Raw genomic sequence first — 27,553 nt, 5'->3', positions numbered from 1 at the left:
TCCGACAATAGCAATAGGTTCCTGCCATTGCTTTGCATGGCAGGCCCCAACTAGAAAATTCCTGAAGAAATTTAACCGGGGCCTGCCAAAGTGTGCCCGTCGGTTTGGACCCAGCGTTCTGATGCTAGAAATTAGCATCAATGCTAAAAAAAGCCGCAATCATATGAGGACAATGACAAGAATGTTGACTAACATGTACTTGCACCGTTCAGTATGATAAAGTAAGTTTAGCAGCTAAAATTAGCAAAAATGCTAATGTTAGCATCATTGCTGTCACTAGCATGTGGGACATCACTAGGATGTTCTCTATAATGGACTTACTCCATTCAGTATACTAAACATGGCTAATAAGTCAAATAAATAGCTAATAGCTTATTGAAGCTAAAATGCTAATGCTAATGAACTGCCTTGCTGCGCAAGGCAGTTCCCTAACCTGAGAGAAAAAGATAATGCAGAATAATATTATCGCACCGCCTGCGGCGGTGCACTAACCTCAGGGGCATGTTGAGGCTTTTATTTTGAAATTTTTGTTAAGCTTAATTTCAAAGGTCCAAACTAATCCCATGTGTAATAGTCATTGGGTTAAATCAGTTATATAATGCTCAAAACACAAGCAGTTGATGTAAAAATATTCAAGGCTTTTATTTTGAAATTTTCTTTATGCTTCATTTCAAAAGGCCAATCTAATCCCATGTGTATCAGTGCTTTGGATAAAAAAGTCACATAAAGCCAAAAAGAGCAATTACATGATGTAAAAATATTCAAGGCTTTTATTTTGAAATTTTCAGTTTGCTTCACTTTAATGTTCCAAACTAATCCCATGTGTAACGGTGACTGAGTTAAATCAGTTAAATACAGCCCATAGCAGCAAGTAGTTGTAAAGGCCAGTTCAGTCCTCCTCTGTTTCAACTGAGTCTTCCACTATAGTTAGAACTACAGTGATGCGTATTTGTAGTCCTAACCAGCAGCCAATAGCCTCCTGAGTTCCGTTGCTATGGTAAATAATTCTCTCTGCCAACTGTCAGCTGTGAGTGAGACATGCAGGGGGAGACAATTCTCTGTTTGAGCCAGCCAGTTTGAACTAAAAAAAGCATTGGAAACAACACCTTCCAGTTCGGGAACCGTAATACATATTCGAAAAGCGTTTGAAGCGTATGAGAGGGCTATTTGTCGTCTCCGATAGTCCCGCGATTCATATCTCTACGTCACTCACAGTATTAACAGCGATAAGAGAAAGAAATGGTGTGCCCAGATCTGAAATTTTTGAGAAATATATGAAAATACATGGGAGAGAGCCTGAGAGAGCGACAGAAAATCCTGTCGCATGACTTTGCTCTGAAGCACCGTGACAGAAAACCGTAAGCCCTAGAGAAATTTCGAAAACATTTTACCGGAGCAGGCATGCGTATCAATGTCAGGACCGAGTTTGATACCAATCGTGCGATATTTGTGGGCGTGATGGCGATTTCAAAATTATTTTGGGGTCAAAAATTCTCTTCATTTCTCACTCTAAAAAAGCGGCAGTTGGTGTCAGTTATGCTCTGCGTTTTGGCAGTTGGAAAATTGGCTCGTTTTTCGCTTTTTACGTCGCCATCGTAAGTCCAATTCCTTATAAAAATAATAGCTCCCTTCTCGGCATCGAGCCGCACGTTTTGATACCACTTTTGTGGGGGTGCACGCAGCGGTACGAGCCGCATTAACGGTGATGGAAGAAAAATAAATAAAGATATAAAGAGACATTCTATTGGGTGTAGAATAATAGGTGCCTGCCATGCAATGCATGGAGGCAGTACTGACTTGCTTCGCAAGTCAGTACTGCTCTCCTTATGCATTGCTATGGGCAGGCCCCAATAATATTAAAGAGACGCTTCTCTCCGACAATAGTAATAGGTTCCTGCCATTGCTTTGCATGGCAGGCCCCAACTAGAAAATTTCGGAAGAAATTTAGCCGGGGCCTGCCAAGGCGCGCCCGTCGGGCATGGGCCCGGCGTCGTCGCGCCACAAATCGGCGTCGACGCCAAAGGACGCCGCGACGTGATCAGTGGCACGCGGAGAACCGCAAGAACGTTAAGCGAGGCGGACGTGCACCGTTCGGTACGATTTAAAATGTTGTCAAGGCTTTTATTTTGGAAGTTTTGTTAACCTTCATTTCAAAGGGCCAAACTAATCCCATGCGTAATAGTCCTTGGGTTAAAATAGTTATATAATGCTCAAAACACAAGTAGCTGATGTAAAAATATTCAAGGCTTTTATTTTGAAATTTTCAGTATGCTTCATTTCAAAGGGCCAAACTAATACCACGTGTAACAGTGCTTTGGATGAAAAAGTCAAATAAAGCCAAAAAGAGCAATTACGTCATGTAAAATTATTCAAGGCTTTTATTTTGAAATTTTCAGAATGCTTCATTTCAAAGGGCCAAACTAATACCACGTGTAACAGTGCTTTGGATGAAAAAGTCAAATAAAGCCAAAAAGAGCAATTACCTGATGTAAAAATATTCAAGGCTTTTATTTTGAAATTATTATTATGCTCCATTTTAAAGTTCCAAACTAATCCCATGTGTAACAGTGCTTTGGATGAAAAAGTCATATAAAGCCAAAAACAGCAATTACCTGATGTAAAAATATTCAAGGCTTTTATTTTGAAATTTTCAGTATGCTTCATTTCAAAGTTCCAAAGTAATCCCATGTGTAACAGTGCTTTGGATGAAAACGTCAAATAAAGCCAAAAACAGCAATTACCTGATGTAAAAATATTCAAGGCTTTTATTTTGAAATTATTATTATGCTCCATTTTAAAGTTCCGAACTAATCCCATGTGTAACATTGCTTTGGATGAAAAAGTCATATACGGCCAAAAAGAGCAATTACTTCATGTAAAATATTCAAGGCTTTTATTTTGAAATTTTCAGTATGCTTCATTTTAAAGTTCTGAACTAATACCACGTGTAAGAGTGCTTTGGATGAAAAAGTCAAATAAAGCCAAAAAGAGCAATTACGTCATGTAAAAATATTCAAGGCTTTTATTTTGAAACTTTTGTTAAGCTTCATTTCAAAGGGCCAAACTAATACCACGTGTAACAGTGCTTTGGATGAAAAAGTCAAATAAAGCCAAAAAGAGCAATTACATGATGTAAAAATATTCAAGGCTTTAATTTTGAAATTTTTGTTAATATTCATTTCAAAGGGCCAAACTAATACCATGTGTAACAGTGCTTTGGATGAAAAAGTCAAATAAAGCCAAAAAGAGCAATTACGTCATGTAAAAATATTCAAGGCTTTTATTTTGAAATTTGCAGGATGCTTCATTTCAAAGGGCCAAACTAATCCCATGCGTAATAGTCCTTCGGTTAAAATAGTTATATAATGCTCAAAACACAAGTAGCTGATGTAAAAATATTCAAGGCTTTTATTTTGAAATTTTTGTTAAGCTTCATTTTAAAGGGCCAAACTAATACCATGTGTAACAGTGCTTTGGATGAAAAAGTCAAATAAAGCCAAAAAAGAGCAATTACGTCATGTAAAAATATTCAGGGCTTTTATTGTGAAATTTTCAATATGCTTAATTTTAAAGTGTAAAACTAATCCCATGTGTAACAGTTACTGAGTTAAATCAGTTATATACAGCCCAAAGCAGCAAGTAGTTGTAAAGGCCAGTTCTCAGTCCTGATCTGTTTCAACTGAGGATAGATAGAACTACAACGATGCGTATTCGTAGTCCTAACCAGCAGCCAATAGCCTCTTGAGTTCCGTTGCTATGGCAAATAATGGTCTCAGCAGGTGTGAGCTCTGAGCTGTGAGCTCTCAAACACACAAGTGTGTTTGAGCAAACACACTTTACTGAAAAAAAGCATTGGAAACAAATCCTTCTTGTTCGGGAACCGTAATACATATTCGAAAAGCGTTTTAAGCGTATGACAGTTCAATGTGTCTTCTGCGATAGTCCCGAGATTCATATCTGTACCTCACTCAGAGCATTTACAGTGATGAGAGAAAGAAATGTTGTGCCCAGATATGAACCGAGGTCGGCTGTCACTCTAATATGAGCAAAAATGAGAAACTTTGGGTCGCTTAGAGGCAAATTGTGGACAAACCATAACTGGTATCGACGAGCCGTCTTCACTTTCGAAGAGATCACAGACGTATCTACAAAATGAAATTTGAATGGCATTTCTAGGTGAATTTGTGACGACACAGCAAATCCTCAAAAATAGGGTATTTCTAGGATTTTTCCCATTGAGTTATAATGGGGTTTTTTTCGTAGTTTTTTGCGAATTATGTCGCCATGTTAATCCCGAATCCCACCAAAAGTAATAGCTGGAATGGCGTGAATTTTCTGCACGTTTTGATACCTCTTTTGTAGGTGTGCACGCAGCGGTATGAGCCGCATTAACGGTTACGGATGAAAAATAAAGAATAACTAGAAAATTTCGGAAGAAATTTAGCCGGGGCCTGCCAAGGCGCGCCCGTGGGGTTTTGGGCCCGGCGTCGTCACGCCACAAGTCGGCGTCGACGCTAAAGAACGCCGCGACGTGACCAGTGGCACGCGGAGAACCGCAAGAACGTTAAGCGAGGCGGACATGCACCATTCGGTACGATTTAAAATTTTCTCAAGGCTTTTATTTTGGAAGTTTTGTTAAACTTCATTTCAAAGGGCCAAACTAATCCCATGCGTAATAGTCCTTGGGTTAAAATAGTTATATAATGCTGAAAACAGCAATTACATGATGTAAAAATATTCAAGGTTTTTATTTTGAAATTATTATTATGCTTAATTTTAAAGTTACGAACTAATCACATGTGTAACAGTGCTTTGGATGAAAAAGTCATACAAAGACAAAAACAGCAATTGCATGATGTAAAAATATTCAAGGCTTTTATTTTGAAATTATTATTATGCTCCATTTTAAAGTTCCGAACTAATACCACGTGTAACATTGCTTTGGATGAAAAAGTCACATAAAGCCAAAAACAGCAATTACCTGATGTAACAACATTCAAGGCTTTTATTTTGAAATTATTATTATGCTCCATTTTAAAGTTCCGAACTAATCCCATGTGTAACATTGCTTTGGATGAAAAAGTCATATACGGCCAAAAAGAGCAATTACTTCATGTAAAATATTCAAGGCTTTTATTTTGAAATTTTCAGTATGCTTCATTTTAAAGTTCTGAACTAATACCACGTGTAAGAGTGCTGTGGATGAAAAAGTCAAATAAAGCCAAAAAGAGCAATTACGTCATGTAAAAATATTCAAGGCTTTTATTTTGAAATTTTTGTTAAGCTTCATTTTAAAGGGCCAAACTAATACCACGTGTAACAGTGCTTTGGATGAAAAAGTCACATAAAGCCAAAAACAGCAATTACCTGATGTAAAAATATTCAAGGCTTTTATTTTGAAATTATTATTATTCTCCATTTTAAAGTTCCAAAGTAATCCAATGTGTAACAGTGCTTTGGATGAAAACGTCAAATAAAGCCAAAAACAGCAATTACCTGATGTAAAACTATTCAAGGCTTTTATTTTGAAATTATTATTATTCTCCATTTTAAAGTTCCAAAGTAATCCCATGTGTAACAGTGCTTTGGATGAAAACGTCAAATAAAGCCAAAAACAGCAATTACCTGATGTAAAACTATTCAAGGCTTTTATTTTGAAATTATTATTATTCTCCATTTTAAAGTTCCAAAGTAATCCCATGTGTAACAGTGCTTTGGATGAAAACGTCAAATAAAGCCAAAAACAGCAATTACCTGATGTAAAAATATTCAAGGCTTTTATTTTGAAATTATTATTCTCCATTTTAAAGTTCCAAACTAATCCCATGTGTAACATTGCTTTGGATGAAAAAGTCATATACGGCCAAAAAAAGCAATTACCTGATGTAAAAATATTCAAGGCTTTTATTTTGAAATTATTATTATTCTCCATTTTAAAGTTCCAAAGTAATCCCATGTGTAACAGTGCTTTGGATGAAAACGTCAAATAAAGCCAAAAACAGCAATTACCTGATGTAAAAATATTCAAGGCTTTTATTTTGAAATTATTATTCTCCATTTTAAAGTTCCAAACTAATCCCATGTGTAACATTGCTTTGGATGAAAAAGTCATATACGGCCAAAAAAAGCAATTACCTGATGTAAAAATATTCAAGGCTTTTATTTTGAAATTATTATTATTCTCCATTTTAAAGTTCCAAAGTAATCCCATGTGTAACAGTGCTTTGGATGAAAACGTCAAATAAAGCCAAAAACAGCAATTACCTGATGTAAAACTATTCAAGGCTTTTATTTTGAAATTATTATTATGCTCCATTTTAAAGTTCCAAACTAATCCCATGTGTAACAGTTACTGAGTTAAATCAGTTATATACAGCCCATAGCAGCAGTAGTTCTAAAGGCCAGTTCTCAGTCCTGATCTGTTTCAACTGAGGATAGATAGAACTACAGCGATGCGTATTCGTAGTCCAAATCAGCAGCCAATAGCCTCTTGAGTTCCGTTGCTATGGCAAATAATGGTCTCAGCAGGTGTGAGCTCTGAGCTGTGAGCTCTCAAACACACAAGTGTGTTTGAGCAAACACACTTTACTGAAAAAAAGCATTGGAAACAAATCCTTCTTGTTCGGGAACCGTAATACATATTCGAAAAGCGTTTCGAGCGTATGACAGTTCAATGTGTCTTCTGCGATAGTCCCGAGATTCATATCTGTACCTCACTCAGAGCATTTACAGTGATGAGAGAAAGAAATGTTGTGCCCAGATATGAACCGAGATGGGCTGTCACTCTAATTTGAAGAAAAATGAGAAACTTTGGGTCGCTTAGAGGCAAATTGTGGACAAACCGTAACTGGTATCGACGAGCCGTCTTCACTTTCGAAGAGATCACAGACGTATCTACAAAATGAAATTTGAATGGCATTTCTAGGTGAATTTGTGACGACACAGCAAATCCTCAAAAATAGGGTATTTGTAGGGTTTTTCCCATTGAGTTATAATGGGGTTTTTTTCGCAGTTTTTTGCGAATTATGTCGCCACGTTAAGCCCAAATCCCACCAAAAATAATAGCTCCAATGGCGTGAATTTTCTGCACGTTTTGATACCTCATTTGTAGGTGTGCACCCAGCGGTATGAGCCGCATTAACGGTTACGGAAGAAAAATAAAGAATTATAATAAAGAGACGCTTCTCTCCGACAATAGTAATAGGTTCCTGCCATTGCTTTGCATGGCAGGCCCCAATAATATTAAAGAGACGCTTCTCTCCGACAATAGTAATAGGTTCCTGCCATTGCTTTGCATGGCAGGCCCCAATAATAATAACTAGAAAATTTCGGAAGAAATTTAGCCGGGGCCTGCCGAGGCACGCCCGTCGGGCATGGGCCCGGCGTCGTCGCGCCACAAATCGGCGTCGACGCCAAAGAACGCCGCGACGTGATCAGTGGCACGCGGAGAACCGCAAGAACGTTAAGCGAGGCGGACGTGCACCGTTCGGTACGATTTAAAATGTTGTTGAGGCTTTTATTTTGGAAGTTTTGTTAAACTTCATTTCAAAGGGCCAAACTAATCCCAAGCGTAATAGTCCTTGGGTTAAAATAGTTATATAATGCTCAAAACACAAGTAGCTGATGTAAAAATATTCAAGGCTTTTATTTTGAAATTTTCAGTATGCTTCATTTCAAAGGGCCAAAGTAATACCATGTGTAACAGTGCGTTGGATGAAAAAGTCAAATAAAGCCAAAAAGAGCAATTACGTCATGTAAAAATATTCAAGGCTTTTATTTTGAAATTATTATTATGCTCCATTTTAAAGTTCCAAACTAATACCATGTGTAACAGTGCTTTGGATGAAAAAGTCAAATAAAGCCAAAAAGAGCAATTACATGATGTAAAAATATTCAAGGCTTTTATTTTGAAATTTTCAGTATGCTTCATTTTAAAGTTCCAAACTAATCCTATGTGTAACAGTGCTTTGGATGAAAAAGTCAAATAAAGCCAAAAAGAGCAATTATGTCATGTAAAAATATTCAAGGCTTTTATTTTGAAATTTTTGTTAAGCTTCATTTTAAAGGGCCAAACTAATACCATGTGTAACAGTGCTTTGGATGAAAAAGTCATATACGGCCAAAAAAAGCAATTACCTGATGTAAAAATATTCAAGGCTTTTATTTTGAAATTATTATTATTCTCCATTTTAAAGTTCCAAAGTAATCCCATGTGTAACAGTGCTTTGGATGAAAACGTCAAATAAAGCCAAAAACAGCAATTACCTGATGTAAAAATATTCAAGGCTTTTATTTTGAAAATATTATTCTCCATTTTAAAGTTCCAAACTAATCCCATGTGTAACATTGCTTTGGATGAAAAAGTCATATACGGCCAAAAAAAGCAATTACCTGATGTGAAAATATTCAAGGCTTTTATTTTGAAATTATTATTCTCCATTTTAAAGTTCCAAAGTAATCCCATGTGTAACAGTGCTTTGGATGAAGACGTCAAATAAAGCCAAAAACAGCAATTACCTGATGTAAAAATATTCAAGGCTTTTATTTTGAAATTATTATTATGCTCCATTTTAAAGTTCCAAACTAATCCCATGTGTAACAGTTACTGAGTTAAATCAGTTATATACAGCCCATAGCAGCAGTAGTTCTAAAGGCCAGTTCTCAGTCCTGATCTGTTTCAACTGAGTATTCCACTATGGATAGAACTACAGTGATGCGTATTCGTAGTCCTAACCAGCAGCCAATAGCCTCTTGAGTTCCGTTGCTATGGCAAATAATGGTCTCAGCAGGTGTGAGCTCTGAGCTGTGAGCTCTCAAACACACAAGTGTGTTTGAGCAAACACACTTTACTGAAAAAAAGCATTGGAAACAAATCCTTCTTGTTCGGGAACCGTAATACATATTCGAAAAGCGTTTTAAGCGTATGACAGTTCAATGTGTCTTCTGCGATAGTCCCGAGATTCATATCTGTACCTCACTCAGAGCATTTACAGTGATGAGAGAAAGAAATGTTGTGCCCAGATATGAATCGAGATGGGCTGTCACTCTAATTTGAAGAAAAATGAGAAACTTTGGGTCGCTTAGAGGCAAATTGTGGACAAACCGTAACTGTTATCGACGAGCCGTCTTCACTTTCGAAGAGATCACAGACGTATCTACAAAATGAAATTTGAATGGCATTTCTACGTGAATTAGTGACGACACAGAAAATCCTCAAAAATAGGGTATTTCCAGGATTTTTCCCATTGACTTATAATGGGGTTTTTTTCGTAGTTTTTTGCGAATTATGTCGCCACGTTAAGCCCAAATCCCACCAAAAGTAATAGCAACAATGGCGTGAATTTTCTGCACGTTTTGATACCTCATTTGTAGGTGTGCACCCAGCGGTATGAGCCGCATTAACGGTTACGGAAGAAATATAAAGAACTATAATAATAAAGAGACGCTTGTTGGGTGTAGAGTAATAGGTTCCTGCCATTGCTTTGCATGGCAGGCCCCAATAATAATATTAAAGAGACGCTTCTCTCCGACAATAGTAATAGGTTCCTGCCATTGCTTTGCATGGCAGGCCCCAATAATAATACTAGAAAATTTCGGAAGAAATTTAGCCGGGGCCTGCCGAGGCGCGGCCGTGGGGCTTGGGCCCGGCGTCGTCACGCCACAAATCGGCGTCGACGACAAAGAACGCCGCGACGTAATCAGTGGCACGCGGAGAACCGCAAGAACGTTAAGCGAGGCGGACGTGCACCGTTCGGTACGATTTAAAATGTTGTCAAGGCTTTTATTTTGGAAGTTTTGTTAAACTTCATTTCAAAGGGCCAAACTAATCCCATGCGTAATAGTCCTTGGGTTAAAATAGTTATATAATGCTCAAAACACAAGTAGCTGATGTAAAAAAATGCAAGGCTTTTATTTTGAAATTTTCAGTATGCTTCATTTTTAAGTTCCGAACTAATACCACGTGTAAGAGTGCTTTGGATGAAAAAGTCAAAAAAAGCCAAAAAGAGCTATTACCTCATGTAAAAATATTCAAGGCTTTTATTTTGAAATTATTATTATGCTCCATTTTAAAGTTCCAAACTAATCCCATGTGTAACAGTGCTTTGGATGAAAAAGTCATATACGGCCAAAAAAAGCAATTACATGATGTAAAAATATTCAAGGCTTTTATTTTGAAATTTTCAGTATGCTTCATTTCAGAGGGCCAAACTAATACCACTTGTAACAGTGCTTTGGATGAAAAAGTCATATACGGCCAAAAAGAGCAATTACGTCATGTAAAATATTCAAGGCTTTTATTTTGAAATTTTCAGTATGCTTAATTTTAAAGTTCCAAACTAATCCCATGTGTAACAGTGCTTTGGATGGAAAAGTCAGATAAAGCCAAAAAGAGCAATTACATGATGTAAAAATATTCAGGGCTTTTATTTTGAAATTATTATTATGCTCCATTTTAAAGTTCCAAACTAATCCCATGTGTAACAGTGCTTTGGATGAAAAAGTCATATACGGCCAAAAAGAGCAATTACGTCATGTAAAAATATTGAGGGCTTTTATTTTGAAATTATTATTATGCTTAATTTTAAAGTTCCGAACTAATCCCATGTGTAACAGTGCTTTGGATGAAAAAGTCATACAAAGCCAAAAACAGCAATTGCATGATGTAAAAATATTCAAGGCTTTTATTTTGAAATTATTATTATGCTCCATTTTAAAGTTCCGAACTAATACCATGTGTAACAGTGCTTTGGATGAAAAAGTCATATACGGCCAAAAAGAGCAATTACATGATGTAAAAATATTCAAGGCTTTTATTTTGAAATTATTATTATGCTCCATTTTAAAGTTCCAAAGTAATCCCATGTGTAACAGTGCTTTGGATGGAAAAGTCAAATAAAGCCAAAAAGAGCAATTACGTCATGTAAAAATATTCAGGGCTTTTATTTTGAAATTTTCAATATGCTTAATTTTAAAGTTCCAAACTAATCCCATGTGTAACAGTTACTGAGTTAAATCAGTTATATACAGCCCATAGCAGCAGGTAGTTCTAAAGGCCAGTTCTCAGTCCTGATCTGTTTCAACTGAGGATAGATAGAACTACAGTGATGCGTATTCGTAGTCCTAACCAGCAGCCAATAGCCTCTTGAGTTCCGTTGCTATGGCAAATAATGGTCTCAGCAGGTGTGAGCTGTGAGCTCTGAGCTCTCAAACACACAAGTGTGTTTGAGCAAACACACTTTACTGAAAAAAAGCATTGGAAACAAATCCTTCTTGTTCGGGAACCGTAATACATATTCGAAAAGCGTTTTAAGCGTATGACAGTTCAATGTGTCTTCTGCGATAGTCCCGAGATTCATATCTGTACCTCACTCAGAGCATTTACAGTGATGAGAGAAAGAAATGTTGTGCCCAGATATGAACCGAGATGGGCTGTCACTGTAATTTGAAGAAAAATGAGAAACTTTGGGTCGCTTAGAGGCAAATTGTGGACAAACCGTAACTGGTATCGACGAGCCGTCTTCACTTTCGAAGAGATCACAGACGTATCTACAAAATGAAATTTGAATGGCATTTCTAGGTGAATTTGTGACGACACAGCAAATCCTCAAAAATAGGGTATTTCTAGGATTTTTCCCATTGAGTTATAATGGGGTTTTTTTCGTAGTTTTTTGCGAATTATGTCGCCACGTTAAGCCCAAATCCCACCAGAAGTAATAGCTCCAATGGCGTGAATTTTCTGCACGTTTTGATACCTCATTTGTAGGTGTGCACCCAGCGGTACGAGCCGCATTAACGGTTACGGAAGAAAAATAAAGTTCTATAATAATAATATTAAAGAGACGCTTCTCTCCGACAATAGTAATAGGTTCCTGCCATTGCTTTGCATGGCAGGCCCCAACTAGAAAATTTCGGAAGAAATTTAGCCGGGGCCTGCCAAGGCGCGGCCGTGGGGTTCGGACCCGGCGTCGTCACGCCACAAATCGGCGTCGACGCCAAAGAACGCCGCGACGTAATCAGTGGCACGCGGAGAACCGCAAGAACGTTAAGCGAGGCGGACGTGCACCGTTCGGTACAATTTAAAATGTTGTCGAGGCTTTTATTTTGGAAGTTTCAGTATGCTTCATTTCAAAGGGCCAAACTAATCCCATGCGTAATAGTCCTTGGGTTAAAATAGTTATATAAGGCTCAAAACACAAGTAGCTGATGTAAAAATATTCAAGGCTTTTATTTTGGAATTTTCAGTATGCTTCATTTCAAAAGGGCCAAACTAATACCACGTGTAACAGTGCTTTGGATGAAAAAGTCAAATAAAGCCAAAAAGAGCAATTACCTGATGTAAAAATATTCAAGGCTTTTATTTTGAAATTATTATTATGCTCCATTTCAAAGTTCCGAACTAATCCCATGTGTAACAGTGCTTTGGATGAAAAAGTCATATACGGCCAAAAAGAGCAATTACATGATGTAAAAATATTCAAGGCTTTTATTTTGAAATTTTCAGTATGCTTCATTTCAGAGGGCCAAACTATTCCATTGTGTAACAGTGCTTTGGATAAAAAAGTCACATAAAGCCAAAAACCGCAATTACATGATGTAAAAATATTCAAGGCTTTTATTTTGAAACTTTTGTTAAGCTTCATTTCAAAGGGCCAAACTAATACCACGTGTAACAGTGCTTTGGATGAAAAAGTCAAATAAAGCCAAAAAGAGCAATTACATGATGTAAAAATATTCAAGGCTTTTATTTAGAAATTTTTGTTAATATTCATTTCAAAGGGCCAAACTAATACCATGTGTAACAGTGCTTTGGATGAAAAAGTCAAATAAAGCCAAAAAGAGCAATTACGTCATGTAAAAATATTCAAGGCTTTTATTTTGAAATTTGCAGGATGCTTCATTTCAAAGGGCCAAACTAATCCCAAGCGTAATAGTCCTTCGGTTAAAATAGTTATATAATGCTCAAAACACATGTAGCTGATGTAAAAATATTCAAGGCTTTTATTTTGAAATTTTTGTTAAGCTTCATTTTAAAGGGCCAAAGTAATCCCATGTGTAACAGTGCTTTGGATGAAAAAGTCAAATAAAGCCAAAAAAGAGCAATTACGTCATGTAAAAATATTCAGGCTTTTATTTTGAAATTTGCAGGATGCTTCATTTCAAAGGGCCAAACTAATCCCATGCGTAATAGTCCTTCGGTTAAAATAGTTATATAATGCTCAAAACACAAGTAGCTGATGTAAAAATATTCAAGGCTTTTATTTTGAAATTTTTGTTAAGCTTCATTTTAAAGGGCCAAAGTAATCCCATGTGTAACAGTGCTTTGGATGAAAAAGTCAAATAAAGCCAAAAACAGCAATTACCTGATGTAAAAATATTCAAGGCTTTTATTTTGAAATTATTATTATGCTCCATTTTAAAGTTCCAAACTAATCCCATGTGTAACAGTTACTGAGTTAAATCAGTTATATACAGCCCATAGCAGCAGTAGTTCTAAAGGCCAGTTCTCAGTCCTGATCTGTTTCAACTGAGGATAGATAGAACTACAGCGATGCGTATTCGTAGTCCAAATCAGCAGCCAATAGCCTCTTGAGTTCCGTTGCTATGGCAAATAATGGTCTCAGCAGGTGTGAGCTCTGAGCTGTGAGCTCTCAAACACACAAGTGTGTTTGAGCAAACACACTTTACTGAAAAAAAGCATTGGAAACAAATCCTTCTTGTTCGGGAACCGTAATACATATTCGAAAAGCGTTTCGAGCGTATGACAGTTCAATGTGTCTTCTGCGATAGTCCCGAGATTCATATCTGTACCTCACTCAGAGCATTTACAGTGATGAGAGAAAGAAATGTTGTGCCCATATCTGATCCGAGGTCGGCTGTCACTGTAATTTCAGCAAAAATGAGAAAGTTTGGGTCGCTTAGAGGCAAATTGTGGACAAACCGTAACTGGTATCGACGAGCCGTCTTCACTTTCGAAGAGATCACAGACGTATCTACAAAATGAAATTTGAATGGCATTTCTAGGTGAATTTGTGACGACACAGCAAATCCTCAAAAATAGGGTATTTCTAGGATTTTTCCCATTGAGTTATAATGGGGTTTTTTTCGTAGTTTTTTGCGAATTATGTCGCCACGTTAACCCCAAATCCCACCAAAAATAATAGCTCCAATGGCGTGAATTTTCTGCACGTCTTGATACCTCATTTGTAGGTGTGCACCCAGCGGTATGAGCCGCATTAACGGTTACGGAAGAAAAATAAAGTTCTATAATAATAATATTAAAGAGACGCTTCTCTCCGACAATAGTAATAGGTTCCTGCCATTGCTTTGCATGGCAGGCCCCAATAATAATAAAGAAACTTTTCTTGGGAGAATAGCAATAGGTTCCTGCCATTGCTTTGCATGGCAGGCCCCAATTATAATAATAATAATAAAGAAACTTTTCTTGGGAGAATAGCAATAGGTTCCTGCCATTGCTTTGCATGGCAGGCCCCAATAAAACTTTCCCCTGAAAGGGACTGAACATTGCATTGAAAATAGGTGATGGGTAAATTTAGTTGGACTCTGGCTGGGAAGCTCAAAACTTAATTTAATTTCAGGTAAAGCCTTTCTTTTGTTGATTTAAATGTACTATTACACTGAAATTGTTTCTATAGTTGGGATGTGTCTTCATAATCTGCTTTTTGAGCAAAAATCTGAAGGTTCGGGGATAAAAACAAGTATTTCTAAATTAGGAACTTTCTACATTTTACCCACTTTCATTATTAGTTTTCAACAAATAAGAAAGACTTAATTATATGTCCAGTTTTTGAAATGTTGCTGTTATTTCATAGTTGGAACTGTGTTTCCGTGAAGGTGGAGAGCAACATTGGGGTTTCACAGAACAGTTCTGGTTTCGTTCCTGTTTATGCTGGACACCAAAGACAGGTCTGAGTTATGTCACATTCAGAAGTACTCTGCTAATACTTATATTGCAGCATATATCAGGAATGAAATGGAATGGAGTACAAGGACTTGGCGATCAAGGGCCTTCAGTAATTGGAGGATGGAAAACTGCCTCGTGCTGAACACCTACAAAAGCATCGATCTATCTGTCTGTCGGTCTGTGTTATGAATGACTCCTTAGAAATTAGGCTAAATGACAAAGTTCTCAAGATCAATATTTGCAATATCCCAGGATCAGATTGTGAGTACATTTTGTTTACATAAATTCTGAGTTACAGTTGATGGTACAGAACTAAAGCTCAACTAAATAATGTGAAAAAATGTATATCATTTGAAGTTATAGGCTGATTATTTAAGCAAATAAATTAGAGTTATTTTAGAAAAAACCATCACCACAGTCTATGCAAAGTTGTGAACTTCCGTTTCCTTCTACAAGCGCTACGTATCATTCCGGTTTTCTAGGCATCTTTTATTTACATTATTTCCCAAATTTACGAGTGATTTTTCCTCTTCATTTATTTAAAATGCCGTCTGTTCTCTTATACAAAAATTCAGATTTCTCTCACACATTTTCATAATTGTACTTTATCGTTTCCTTCTCTAACTTAGTTCAGCTATAAAAACGAGGAAAACAAGGGTGGTGATGGTGGCTGACAAGCAACATCCAGTTCCACGGTGTCAAAATGTGATGCCTGTCAAAATAAATCAAATAGTAAATATACCTGTTCATTTTAAGCGTCCATATAGTTCCATTATAATATAAGTAAAACATATTAAAAACGTTTTAATACAAATTGTATTATACGCAGTTTTGCATAATCTTAAAACACAGAAATCCAACGTTTGGAGCAGACCGAATCCTTCGTACCTTTACTTTGAAGGGGAAACCCCGTGACATCCGCGTAGCTTGACAGAGGTGGGACGTTGTCAGTCTGGATCGGTGTCCGTATCCCGAGTTAGTGAAACGGCTTTTAGCCAGCCGTAGATACCCGGTGAACAGTAGGCCCATATAAATTAGGGGATACACTGCCTTTAACAGCAAGATATCGCAGCGTTGGAGAGCTTAGCCCGCGTTAAAATGAAGATGCGACAGCCAGTTGGATTGGTCTATTTTCTAGTCGTATATTTCAGTTCATGCTCGGCGTTTTATCTTCCGGGTTTGGCTCCCGTGAGTTTTTGTGACAAAGAGACAGAAGAATGCCAGGTATGATTTCTTTCAGTGGAGTAGCAGTTCTTAATAAGTTATGTACATGTTAATCAGTAGAAATTTCAATATTTTTCCTTGTGTTTTTGACATCTTTTTTTCAACTGGCAGAAATAGCAGTAGCTAGCCGCTTGTCCTCTAGGCCCCGGCTAATGCCTGGAACAGGATACTGGCACATCGTGATGATGTTTAGGAACTTTGTATTGTTTCGTCTCACTAGTGATTGCTTAAAAGCCATTGTCTCGTGATTTTGCCTCTAATGCCATTTAAAAAAAGTTTCTGTGAGTGATAATTATTTTTCCATTTGGGACGCGATAATTTCAGGCTCATTAGTTTATGTTTTTTAAAAATGTTCTATAAAAGTTATATTTTAAAGTATCTTCTTTACAGACGCAGATTGAGGTGTTTGTTAATCGCTTGGATTCAGTGGAGTCTGTTCTGCCTTACGAATATGATATGTAAGTCATTTGATATTTTAGATTAAAAAAAGTCTTGATCAGTATCATAATTTTTCTGTGGATGATCATTTAAATATTTGATAAAGGTTTGACTTCTGCAAAGATGATCAGGAGAAGAGGCCATCGGAGAACCTGGGACAGGTGCTATTTGGTGAGCGAATTGAGTCTTCCCCTTACAAGGTGAGAGCCTGAATGATGGCAAATACGTTTTTGTTTCGTTCATTCTGTTTGCAAAGATGCACCGTTAATGCCACCAAATCTTAATCCATGTTGCTGCTAAAAAACAGTCTTTTTTGGTCTTTTTTTGCAGATCAAGTTTAAAGAAAATGCATGCCAGAAAGTTTGTACCAAGACTTACAAGGCAGGGAACAAAGATGATACATCAAAATTGGATTTTCTCAAGATGGGAATGCAGCTGAATTACCAGCATCACTGGTTAGTGGCAGATACACGTCATTAGAAGATTCATACTGATTCCATTTCTCCTTAAGAATTAATGCTAATTTAGAGAAAATGAATAAATGAACAAAGGAACGTATTTAAGCAAACCTTTATCATTTTAAATGTATTTTAAGGATTATCGACAACATGCCAGTGACATGGTGCTATGACGTTGAAGACGGTCAAAAGTATTGCAACCCTGGCTTCCCTATTGGCTGCTTTGTCACATCAGATGGTCGAGCAAAAGATGCCTGTGTAATTAATGTGAGTTGTGGTTTCTTGCTTTTTTAATTTCTGCATTATGGTTTTATTATAAGAATGTGTGAAATTAAAATAAATTAACAGCAGCTAATAGGTATTTTCTTTAAAGTAATTTTTTACCCAAGAAGGAATTTCAACAAAGTTGACATTGTGTATTTAAAGGAAATTGGCTTGAACAGCATTAGTGACTGTAAAACGGATTGCATTAAGCTGTGCTAGCAATCAATGTAACCAGTTTGGCTTTACCAACCAGTGATACCTGTTGGAGCAGTGTGACAGTGTACGTCAGCAGCAAACAATGCATTTTTATCTAACCGTCTTTAAATGCACTCTCATTTATTTTATGTTTTAGTTGGTAACTATTATATACAAATATTTTTTTTAATAAAGGAATGAACCTTCAGATCTGATTAATTTGCTTAAAAATACTTTAGGTTTTTTTGGTGGTTGAACTTATAATTTTTGCCTGTGCTTTCATGTTTTTTATCTTATTTTGGAGGACCAAGGAAAGATATTAATATCATGACTTTCACCTGTCACACAGAATAGCATGAGTTCAATATGTTCAAATGAAGTTAAAGCTGAAATGGACGTTGACTAATGAGACACATTTGTATCTTTTTTCAGTCTGAGTTCAACAAGAAAAACACATTTTATGTCTTCAACCATGTGGACATAAAGATTACTTACCACAGCGGAGAAAATGAAGGTTGGCGAGGCTCTCGCTTGGTTGCTGCCACTCTTGAACCAAGGAGGTGAGAGTCAAGTGGACATGGATGGACAATCAGCTACTATTTATTTATTTAATTTTTTAATGCAACTCATTTAGGCATGCATCACCTTTCAGCATGACTGTATAGAGAGGTTTTCAATAGTTTCACATTTAAAAACCCCAAAAGTTTTTATTCATACCCTTATTACTGACTAAAGAGCTACCAGAGAGTAACAAAGTGCTCCACTGTCTTTCCCTGTTGCTGGTCACTGCCAGTCAGCTGGTTGAAAGGCTAATATGGTTTTCCTTTGCTTACAATATAGACATATTTGACTGGAAGTATTTGTAGTGAGGAATAATGAACTTGGTTGACGTACTGACAATTTGGAAACTGTTAGTATATCAAAATGAAATTAACAATAAGTGGCAATAGTTGACATTATTAACTGTAAATGTCCATATGTTCTATCATTTTTGCTGCAGTTGAAATATGAGTTGTTTTTCTGTCCTAAAGTACACAAAACATGTTCAAACATAAAGTGGTTATCATGCACTGAGATGCTCTTACAGCACGTAGTTAAGGTTATGATCTTAATGACAGTTGGCTTTTGTTCTTAACAATTACATTTTAACATAAGTTGACTTTTTGTATTTTCTGCAAACAGCATCAAACAAGCAGATGAAAACAAACCAAACTGTGAATCAGGAAACCCAATGGAAGTGCCAGGGGAGGTTAAAGGGGATATAACCATCGTTTACACCTATTCTGTAACATTTGAGGTAAGCCTTTTATGTGTGACTATACTTTTTAGTAATGTGTTACCTGTTCATGGTCTGTAAGGAGAAAACTGTTACCTGATTATTGCATTTTTTAAAATTAATTTTGCAGGAAAATAATACCATCAAATGGGCCTCTAGGTGGGACTACATCCTGGTCTCGATGCCTCATACCAACATCCAGTGGTTTAGGTCCGAATGCGCTTTTAATGCTTTTTCGCTTTAAAAAACTGTCGCTACTATTCACAAGCTCATTATTTTTGGTATTTGCATTAAGGTGTGTCTTGTGTGTCCAACAGTATCATGAATTCCCTGGTAATTGTGCTTTTCCTGTCTGGCATGGTTGCCATGATCATGCTGAGAACCCTTCATAAGGACATCGCCAGATACAATCAGGTGGATCAGGTAAAGGCGCTGTTTGACTTTCCTGTTCTGATGTGTACAAAACTTTCCTGCTACAAATAAATTGCAGGACATCATCACTTACTCACACAAGACAAGCCCTTCCACCTCCTGTTGGTGTTATGAAACCAGGATATTAGAAGTAATCTCCATTTATTTTCAGATTCCACCTGTACCAAAAAATGTTTCAGCATTTTCATTTTTGGAAATTATTACAAACAGACTGTTACTACTGTCTGATAAAATTAATCAGACAGTTTAATTTTATCAGACATTAAATACATAATGTCTGATAAAATTTTATCAGACAATTTTGATAAAATTTACTGATGAAAGGATGAAACCATTCATCCTTTCAACAAGGATGAATGGTTTTCATCCTTGTTGAAAACCATTGATCAAGGATGGTTTTCTTACTAACTAGTTGGTAGTCTGATGTTTACATGCTTAGAACAGTGGGCCATGTGTCTTGAGCTATCTAGATGTATCTAAATGATTTAGAATAGCATCCAAAAGTTTTGTGAATTTATTTGAGTAATTTAACTGAAAAGGAAACTGATATTATATACAGTACAAAAATACAAAATCTTACTATGTAATTTTTTTTAGTTTTTGTGTAAATATCTTTGTGCACTTGAAATAAGACAAAACTAACTTACAAGTAACTTTTTTTTTTTACCCCTCCAGGGGTCTTTTTGTGGGCTCTAGTGTCCCTTATATCAGTGGTTCTCAAACTTTTTTCAGTGATGTACCCCCTTAAAAATATATTTTTAGTCAAGTACCCCCTGACACTGGCAAAACATTTTTGGAATAAAAAAGAGGTACAGTGCTGTAAATACCCTGTAAATACTGAATATAAAATTCAGTGCATAAACACACATTTATATTTTATTGAACTTTTTACAAAATAATTTTTCCCAAGACTTATTATGAGGAGCCTACTGATTTTTTAAAGATATTTTGAAAAGCTTCACGTCCCCCCTGCAGTACCTCCACGTACCCCCAGGGGTACGCGTACCCCCATTTGAGAACCACTGCCTTATATGATAGTAGGCTATCGGGAAATGGGGAAGGAGAGGGGGGAAGACATGCGGCAAATGTCGTCGGGTCCGGGAATCGAACCCACGACGGCCGCATCGAGGACTCAAGGCCTCCAAATGTGGGTCGCGCTAACCCCTACGCCACCACGGCACGCCCCTACAAGTAACTTTTAAGTCAATAATTCCTTAAAATTGGTGAAAAAGTACTAATTCCATCGGCAGATTATTTTACTTATAACACATTTTCCCATGTTACAAGTGAAATAATCTGCCAATGAAACTAGTAGTTTTTTGTTGATATCAAGGTATTAGTGACTTAAGTTCACAAAGCAAATCTTGCTTAAAAGTTATTTGTAAGTTAGTTTTTCTTGTTTCACGTGTACTAACATACTTGAACTAGAATGTAGACCAGAATACCTGGTAAGATTTTGTATTTTTGCAGTGCAGATTTCAATATGGACCAATTGGAAAATATCGGTACGAGTGTCACTTTTTGAATTAATGAAATAAAGTTTTCAATGGTATTCTCATTTATTGAATGTGTTTCTATTCCTGAATGCTTTTATTGCTGAGACTAATCAGATCGAAAACTCTTGTATGTGTGAAATAAGGCAGGACAGCTGGGTAGATCCATATCACTCTAGATAAGGATTTTCATGAGGAATTTAGAGGTTTAACTGAAGAAATTATTCTAACACATTGTAGACTGGAGTTTATTTTTAGTAACACCATTCATTGGTCTGCTTGTGCTTATTTGTGTGGCTTATGCTTTAAATCTGCAGTGTAAAATACCACCCAGCACGAGTACATTGCATCCAAAATTACAAATACTCTGTTACATTTCACAGGGAGACTTGATAAAGCTTACACCGGCCAAGGAAAAATCTTCTCTACCCTATGTAAGCTTAATGAAATTCTTTCTAAGGATTGAACTAAATCAGGTGCTTGGGTGTGTATGATTCTGGCAAACAGAGAACACATGGAATGTAAAATGTGGTGTGGATCTTTAAACTAGGAGTTAAATCTGTCAGAAAAAGGGAAAAATGTATTTTTCCTTGAAATTAGTTTGTTCACACCAAATTTTACACCTTTTTAAAATCTGTCTTCACATATATGTGTTTGTCTAGCAGGAATGAGTGTCTGGTGGTTGGCAACCTTTTTAACTTTAAACTTGTATAAATTTGAGTCTCTCCCTTGACCGTTGTGTTGACATTTGTCCCCCAGGAAGACGCACAGGAGGAGTCAGGATGGAAGCAAGTGCATGGGGATGTTTTCCGTCCTCCCAGGAAGGGGATGCTGCTGTCTGTGTTCCTTGGACAGGGCACCCAGATCTTCATCATGACCTTCATCACACTCTGTAAGGATTGGCAGTGTTTCAGATATGTAAAACAAAAAAATAAATAATTATTGACTGATGTTAAATACTTATATCATACGTTTTTCTACCATATCGTTCAACCCTATCTTGACAGCATAAAAACAAATGATTCTGTATGGTTGTGAATAAATTCAACCCATACAGGGTGTTTAAGGTTTCAAGTAACATTGGAGCATGATTCTCTGCTTTCCCCATGTTCAAAATAAAATAAGAAAGCTTCTTTATTTATCACCTAATTCTGATCACTTGACTTTTATCATAAATATTGTTTTGGTAGTTAAATGGAAACAGATATTCTAAATCTGTACTAAGCATAGAGCTTTCAACTTAAATTACAGTATATGGTAACATATACCATACACATTTTACATTCTTAAGTTAGCCAGGCATTCTATTAAAGTGTTTCGCCTTTCACATTCTACATACATTATGTTTGAAATGATGCATTCATGACTTTCTGTCCACTTTAGTCCTGGCCTGTCTTGGATTCCTGTCTCCTGCCAACAGAGGGGCTCTGATGACGTGCGCTGTGGTTCTCTGGGTCCTGCTGGGAACACCTGCTGGCTACGTGTCTGCACGTCTTTACAAAAGTAATTCTCCACTTTGTATGAAAGTTACAGTTTTACAAAGTAGATTTTAAAAATAAATGAATAAAAAGTTGTTTTGTAATTGTCACCCTCAGTTTAGATAATGTAGTAGGATATCTCAGAGCTAAACCAACTTGGATAATACTTCACTCATAAACTTTCATGCAAACTTCATTGTCATTGTTCCTGTCACAATAGTTAATTCTTGTCTCTTCTTCTTATCAGCTTTTGGAGGTGAAAAGTGGAAGACCAACGTGTTGCTGACAGCTCTCCTGTGCCCAGGGTACAATATTTAGCTTAGCAAATGCTCACATTTCATGCACTTCTGTGTTAGCAGGTCTGGAGGCTTGCATACTGATGTTATCCAACGTATAATTGACCTTTGTAGTGAGTCGTTGTTTTATTTTTTTCTTTAGGATTGTATTTGCAGACTTTTTCATGATGAACCTCATCCTTTGGGTGGAGGGATCCTCAGCTGCAATCCCCTTTGGTACTTTGGTGGCCATTTTGGCCATGTGGTTTGGAATCTCTGTTCCTCTCACCTTCATTGGTGCCTACTTTGGATTCAAGAAACCTGTGAGTTAGATCTTCCGAGTTGACAAAACATAGACAAATGCGTTTTTATCTTTGGCTTCTTGTAAGCTTTCATCTTTTTTTTCTGTTTGGCGCAGGCAATTGAGCAACCAGTGCGGACAAATCAAATCCCCCGTCAAATTCCTGAGCAGTCCTTCTTCACTAAGCCCATCCCTGGGATCGTCATGGGTGGCATCCTTCCTTTTGGTTGCATCTTCATCCAGCTGTTCTTCATCCTCAACAGCATTTGGTACAAATGTGAAATAATCTCCATTTCTGAGAAATCTGCAACTCCAATATTAGATACTTATACATGTTTACAGGGTGAATGAATTAAGATTTTTGATTTAGGTCTCATCAGATGTACTACATGTTTGGGTTCCTGTTCCTGGTTTTCATTATTCTCCTGATCACCTGCTCTGAGGCCACAATTCTGCTGTGCTACTTCCACCTGTGTGCTGAGGTACCTGAATGTTTAGGCTAGATTTCTTTCATTTTTTTTATTGTTTTAGCGGACCCTAACTCACCATCTTTTATCTGATTCATCCAGGACTACCATTGGTGGTGGCGTTCATTCTTGACCAGCGGCTTCACAGCAGTCTATCTCTTTATCTATGCTGTGCACTACTTCTTCTCAAAGCTGCAAATAATTGGCGCGGCAAGCACTATACTGTACTTTGGATACACTATGATTATGGTTCTCATCTTCTTCCTCTTTACAGGTAAGAATTTTACTTTTTAATGATAATTGTTTTGTTTTGTCCTTGTTTCTGTGTATTGCAGACATGACTTTGTTCTGTGTCTCATTAAATTCAATGAAAGTTTAAGATCAGTAAAAAGTGTGGGTTGTGCTGTCTTTTCAAAGGTAATGTGATACCAGTGGATAGTCAGATTACCAGTAGAAGGAACATTCAAGATCCTGTTCTAAGAATAGACATCAGGAAATTCCTCAACATTTATTTGCTCTCATTTTAATGGCCTTTTATACTTGCCACGATAAGATAAAGTATCTATAAAGTAATAAAATAAAAAAAGGAATGTATTTCAATACTTAAGTTGCCAAAATGAAACTAATAGTTGTTACACTCAAAAGTGTTTGATTCTGTTCATTCAGATGACAATGGCTTACATCTAATGAACATCCAACATTAAGTTCTGAGAAAATTAAAATATAATTTAAGACCAATTAATGTTTAATGTTTTTCTATGGACTGCACAATTATGGGGAAGACTGGTGACAGACAGTTGTCACTGACTACTTTCTCATCTGATATGTCACTAAAAGACTGTTGATAAAGATGCTGGCTTAATGTAAAGTTGAGTGGAAAGAATAATGTAGTAAAAAATCATACACAATTGGTATGATGGCAATCCTGAGATGATTCAATCCATCAAGTTTATTTGTATGTATTGTTAATCAAAAGCAGCTCTAAACAGGTGGGTTTTTAGCCTCGATTTAAAGGAACTCAGTGTTTTAGCTGTTTTGCAGTTTTCTGGAAGCTTGTTATAGATTTGTGGTTCATAGAAGCTGAATGCAGCATCTCCATGTTTGGTTCTGGGGTTGCAGAGCAGACCAGAACCAGAAAAACTGAGAGATCTGGTAGTTTGTCATTATGTGATTTACAAACTAATAGAAATATTGTAAAGTTTATTCTCTGAGCTGCAGGCAGCCAGAATAAGGATTTTTCCAACTGGGTTGATGGAACGTTATCTTCCTGGTTTTAGTGAGATTGGAAGCAGCAGTGTTCTGGGTCAGCTGCAGCTCTCTCTCTCTTTTATATATATATATATATATATATATATATATATATATATATATATATATTATATCAGACCTATGAAGAAACTATTGCAGTAATTAATGCAACTAATGATAAGCGCATGAATGAGTTTTTCTAGATCTTGCTATGACATTAGTCATTTATTCCTAGAAATGTTTTTCAGGTGATAGAAGGCTGACTTTGTAACTGCCTTTATGTGACTCTCAAGGTTCAGGTCTGAGTCCATCATTACACCCAGATTTTGGTCCGGTCTTTATCATGTCCAAAGTTCACAAAGCAATCTACCAGGACGTTTTAGAGCACTTCCTGCTTCCTTTTGCTGAAAAACTTTGACATTTAGATTTCATTTTCCTGCAGGACTGTTTCTTACAAGCCACATTAATAGTCTAGATTTTTCCAGTTGCAGATCTATGTGGCGCTGTTGAGCTTTCTTGCCGACTCAAATGAGATTCAGGTTGTCAGCAGAAAGAGGATAATATAAAGTAGGGAATAATGAGCACATACCCGCCTAGTCTGTGTGTTGCACAAGATCATTTGGCTCACCAAGATGTTGATGGTGACATATGTCCTGGTATTATTCTGTCATTAGGCAGATAAAAAATTTAGTCCATAGCAACGCTCGTCACGGCTGTTCTGGTTGACACTGTCTTGGGTCAGAGCTATAAGTAGCAAGCGGACAAGATGTCAAAAGATTATCGCTGCAAAGTAGTTCTGCAGTTCTGGAAAAAGATGATTAGTTTCCCTCCTTTCTGCTAGTTTTGATTTAAATACTCCTAATCCGTGTCATTTCTTCTTTTCACTTTTTATTCTGTTGTCTCTTTGCCATCTCATCCCAACTTTGATCACAACTTATTTCTGCTGGGGGCTTTATGTGTGGAACCCATTCAGCAGTCAGACGGGGTTTTACACCCAGATGAAGTGATTTGGGATTTTAACTAAAGGAAGGAACGTATGCATCCGAGCTCGCTGTGTTTTTGTCAAAATATATATACTATATATATATATATATATATTTTTTTATAATGTTCTCTTGATTCCATGTCAATCACCAAATCGATTGCAGTTGACTCATCTAGATTGATCAGGATCCAGGTTGCAGAAAAACCTCGATATTACATTGAAAGTACCCGGTACATGGCTAACTAGAACATTTATCCAAATACTCTTTACTGAGAATATTTGCAATCCAAACCCAATGTGACTTTTTTCGTATTGGCATTGATCATGAGTAATAGGACTTAAAAAGTTTTGACTTTGACTCTGGCAATATATTTATATGTTTTTTGCAAACTGTGACTCCAGAAAAGTTGCTTTTTGGACCTTCCACAATAAAGAGCCAACTATTTTTGAATAGCAATTTAATAATAATAATAATAATAATAACAACAATAATAAATTCGGGTTCTTTTTTTTCCCTTTTCTTTTTTATTGAATTTCCATAACAAAGTGACCAGTATCAGTAATATTTATATATCTATATATTCTCTTGTGGCATTCATGGCTCTAGATGAGGTTTCTTTAGCTGGACTGACGGTTGTAATGATTGCAGGTCTTTGGTCTAGATAATAACTTACAATTTGGGGGCAAATTATCTCCAGTTATATAGAGTACTCTCTCCACAAATAAAAGGACGAAAGTAAGCTACAATGTTGAAGTTTTAAATTAATTAATTTATCTTTAAAGATAATATGGAAAAAGCTTAAAGTGTGATATTCCCTGTGGATATTATATTACATTCAGAAGTAATGTGGTAACAAGTACAAACTATTTTAGTGTACTTTGTGTGCCCTTTGCTACCTTGTGTTGAATAAAATGTTAATCATATGACGTCATAAATTATAAAGTCTCTAAAAACGGATCGGTTCATAGGATAATATAAATTTCTCTATTGGAGTTATTAGATACTAGTAAGTGAAATTGGTGATTTTGTTAAAAATAATTATTTCTTGTTTATATTTTTTGTTAATTACATTTGTGTGCCTCATACAACTGAAATAGTAGTATAATTGAAGGTTTTAACACATTTTACCAGGGGTGCTAGTTTATGCTGATCTTGCCTTGTTAATCTGATGATTTATTTATTTTTTTAACAGATGTGCTTTTCTTGTCTCCCACCTTTAGGTACAATTGGCTTCTTCGCTTGCTTCTGGTTTGTAAATAAGATCTACAGTGTGGTGAAAGTGGACTAGAGGACTGAAGCATGGACTAACATCTTGCTGCCACAGCGCTGGGCTCCTCAGTGCTGCCTTTGTCATGAAGTGGTCTAAACGGACCGGAACTGAAACCATCACGTGATAGAAAAACTCACAGAGCAGAGCCCGTCCTTTTTTGTGCTTTAAACCTCTGTTGCTTTCTTTTCATTTTAAATATAAATATATATGTATATCATATTGTTTCACTGTTGACCCTTTATCTTCTGAATGGCGCCTTGAAAATCAGTGAGGGTTCCAGTGATTAAGTTGGCACCACGAACCATTTGTTTTAATTTCTAAACAAAGTGAAATATTTAGTGTTTTGGTTTTTCTATTCTTTCATGGCTAAATGCTCCTTTTTTCTGTTCTGTAATGATTTGGAAAACAAAATGTACATATGTTGTATAAAGAGGGAGAGTGAGAATGCTTCTTAAAAACTGTCACCATTATGAGAGCCTCTTGTGGGGTTTTTCATTTTCTGCATATTTTGATTTGTAGGTGTGAATTGGGCTTAAATTCTTTAAATATCAGGCAGTAAAGTAGTTTAAACATATAAAACACTGACACTGGTATGATGATGTCCATTTTCTTCAAATTAAGATTCTGTAGAGTAGAAGGATGATGCAGGTACTGAAGGCACGCCAGCGTTGGAGTGACTACAGTGTGTTACATATTAAGAATATTTCAGTGTGTTTGCTCACAGAAAAAAAATCCAATTTTAATTTTAATGCAGACCATGAAGTTACTTACTATGTAGTCCATTGAGATGCATCCCTTAATGATCTAAAGTGGTTTGTTAAGCTA

General features: G+C 36.5%; 1 protein-coding gene across 2 annotated transcripts; it reads left to right on the top strand.

The window, feature by feature from the left end:
• Positions 1-15,840: 15,840 nt before the first annotated feature.
• On the top strand, positions 15,841-27,460 carry LOC102224393 (transmembrane 9 superfamily member 2-like). Of its 2 annotated transcripts, XM_023328616.1 has the most exons (18): positions 15,841-16,147; positions 16,538-16,605; positions 16,692-16,785; positions 16,916-17,040; positions 17,181-17,310; positions 17,935-18,062; positions 18,685-18,799; positions 18,909-18,988; positions 19,096-19,201; positions 21,087-21,137; positions 21,463-21,595; positions 22,087-22,206; positions 22,429-22,486; positions 22,620-22,779; positions 22,875-23,026; positions 23,128-23,239; positions 23,327-23,498; positions 26,679-27,460. In XM_023328616.1, exons 1-18 carry the CDS (start codon positions 16,022-16,024, stop codon positions 26,744-26,746), a joined length of 1,998 nt encoding a protein of 665 aa, XP_023184384.1. In that variant the 5' UTR covers positions 15,841-16,021; the 3' UTR covers positions 26,747-27,460. The 2 variants fall into 2 exon arrangements, with proteins under 2 accessions (XP_023184384.1, XP_023184385.1); XM_023328617.1 differs by lacking the exon at positions 21,087-21,137 and having other exon boundaries at positions 15,842-16,147.
• The last annotated feature ends 93 nt before the right edge of the window (positions 27,461-27,553 follow it).

The sequence above is a fragment of the Xiphophorus maculatus genome, chromosome 23 (assembly GCF_002775205.1).
Source record: "Xiphophorus maculatus strain JP 163 A chromosome 23, X_maculatus-5.0-male, whole genome shotgun sequence".
Classification (NCBI taxonomy): domain Eukaryota; kingdom Metazoa; phylum Chordata; class Actinopteri; order Cyprinodontiformes; family Poeciliidae; genus Xiphophorus; species Xiphophorus maculatus.
This window is presented reverse-complemented; position numbering and strand designations above follow the sequence as displayed.

Coding starts and splice junctions, on each gene's coding strand:
- LOC102224393 (XM_023328616.1), top strand. CDS start 16,022: ATGAAGATGCGACAGCCAGTTGGATTGGTCTATTTTCTAGTCGTATAT. Junction 16,148..16,537: donor AAGAGACAGAAGAATGCCAG/GTATGATTTCTT, acceptor TCTTCTTTACAG/ACGCAGATTGAGGTGTTTGT. Junction 17,041..17,180: donor CTGAATTACCAGCATCACTG/GTTAGTGGCAGA, acceptor ATGTATTTTAAG/GATTATCGACAACATGCCAG.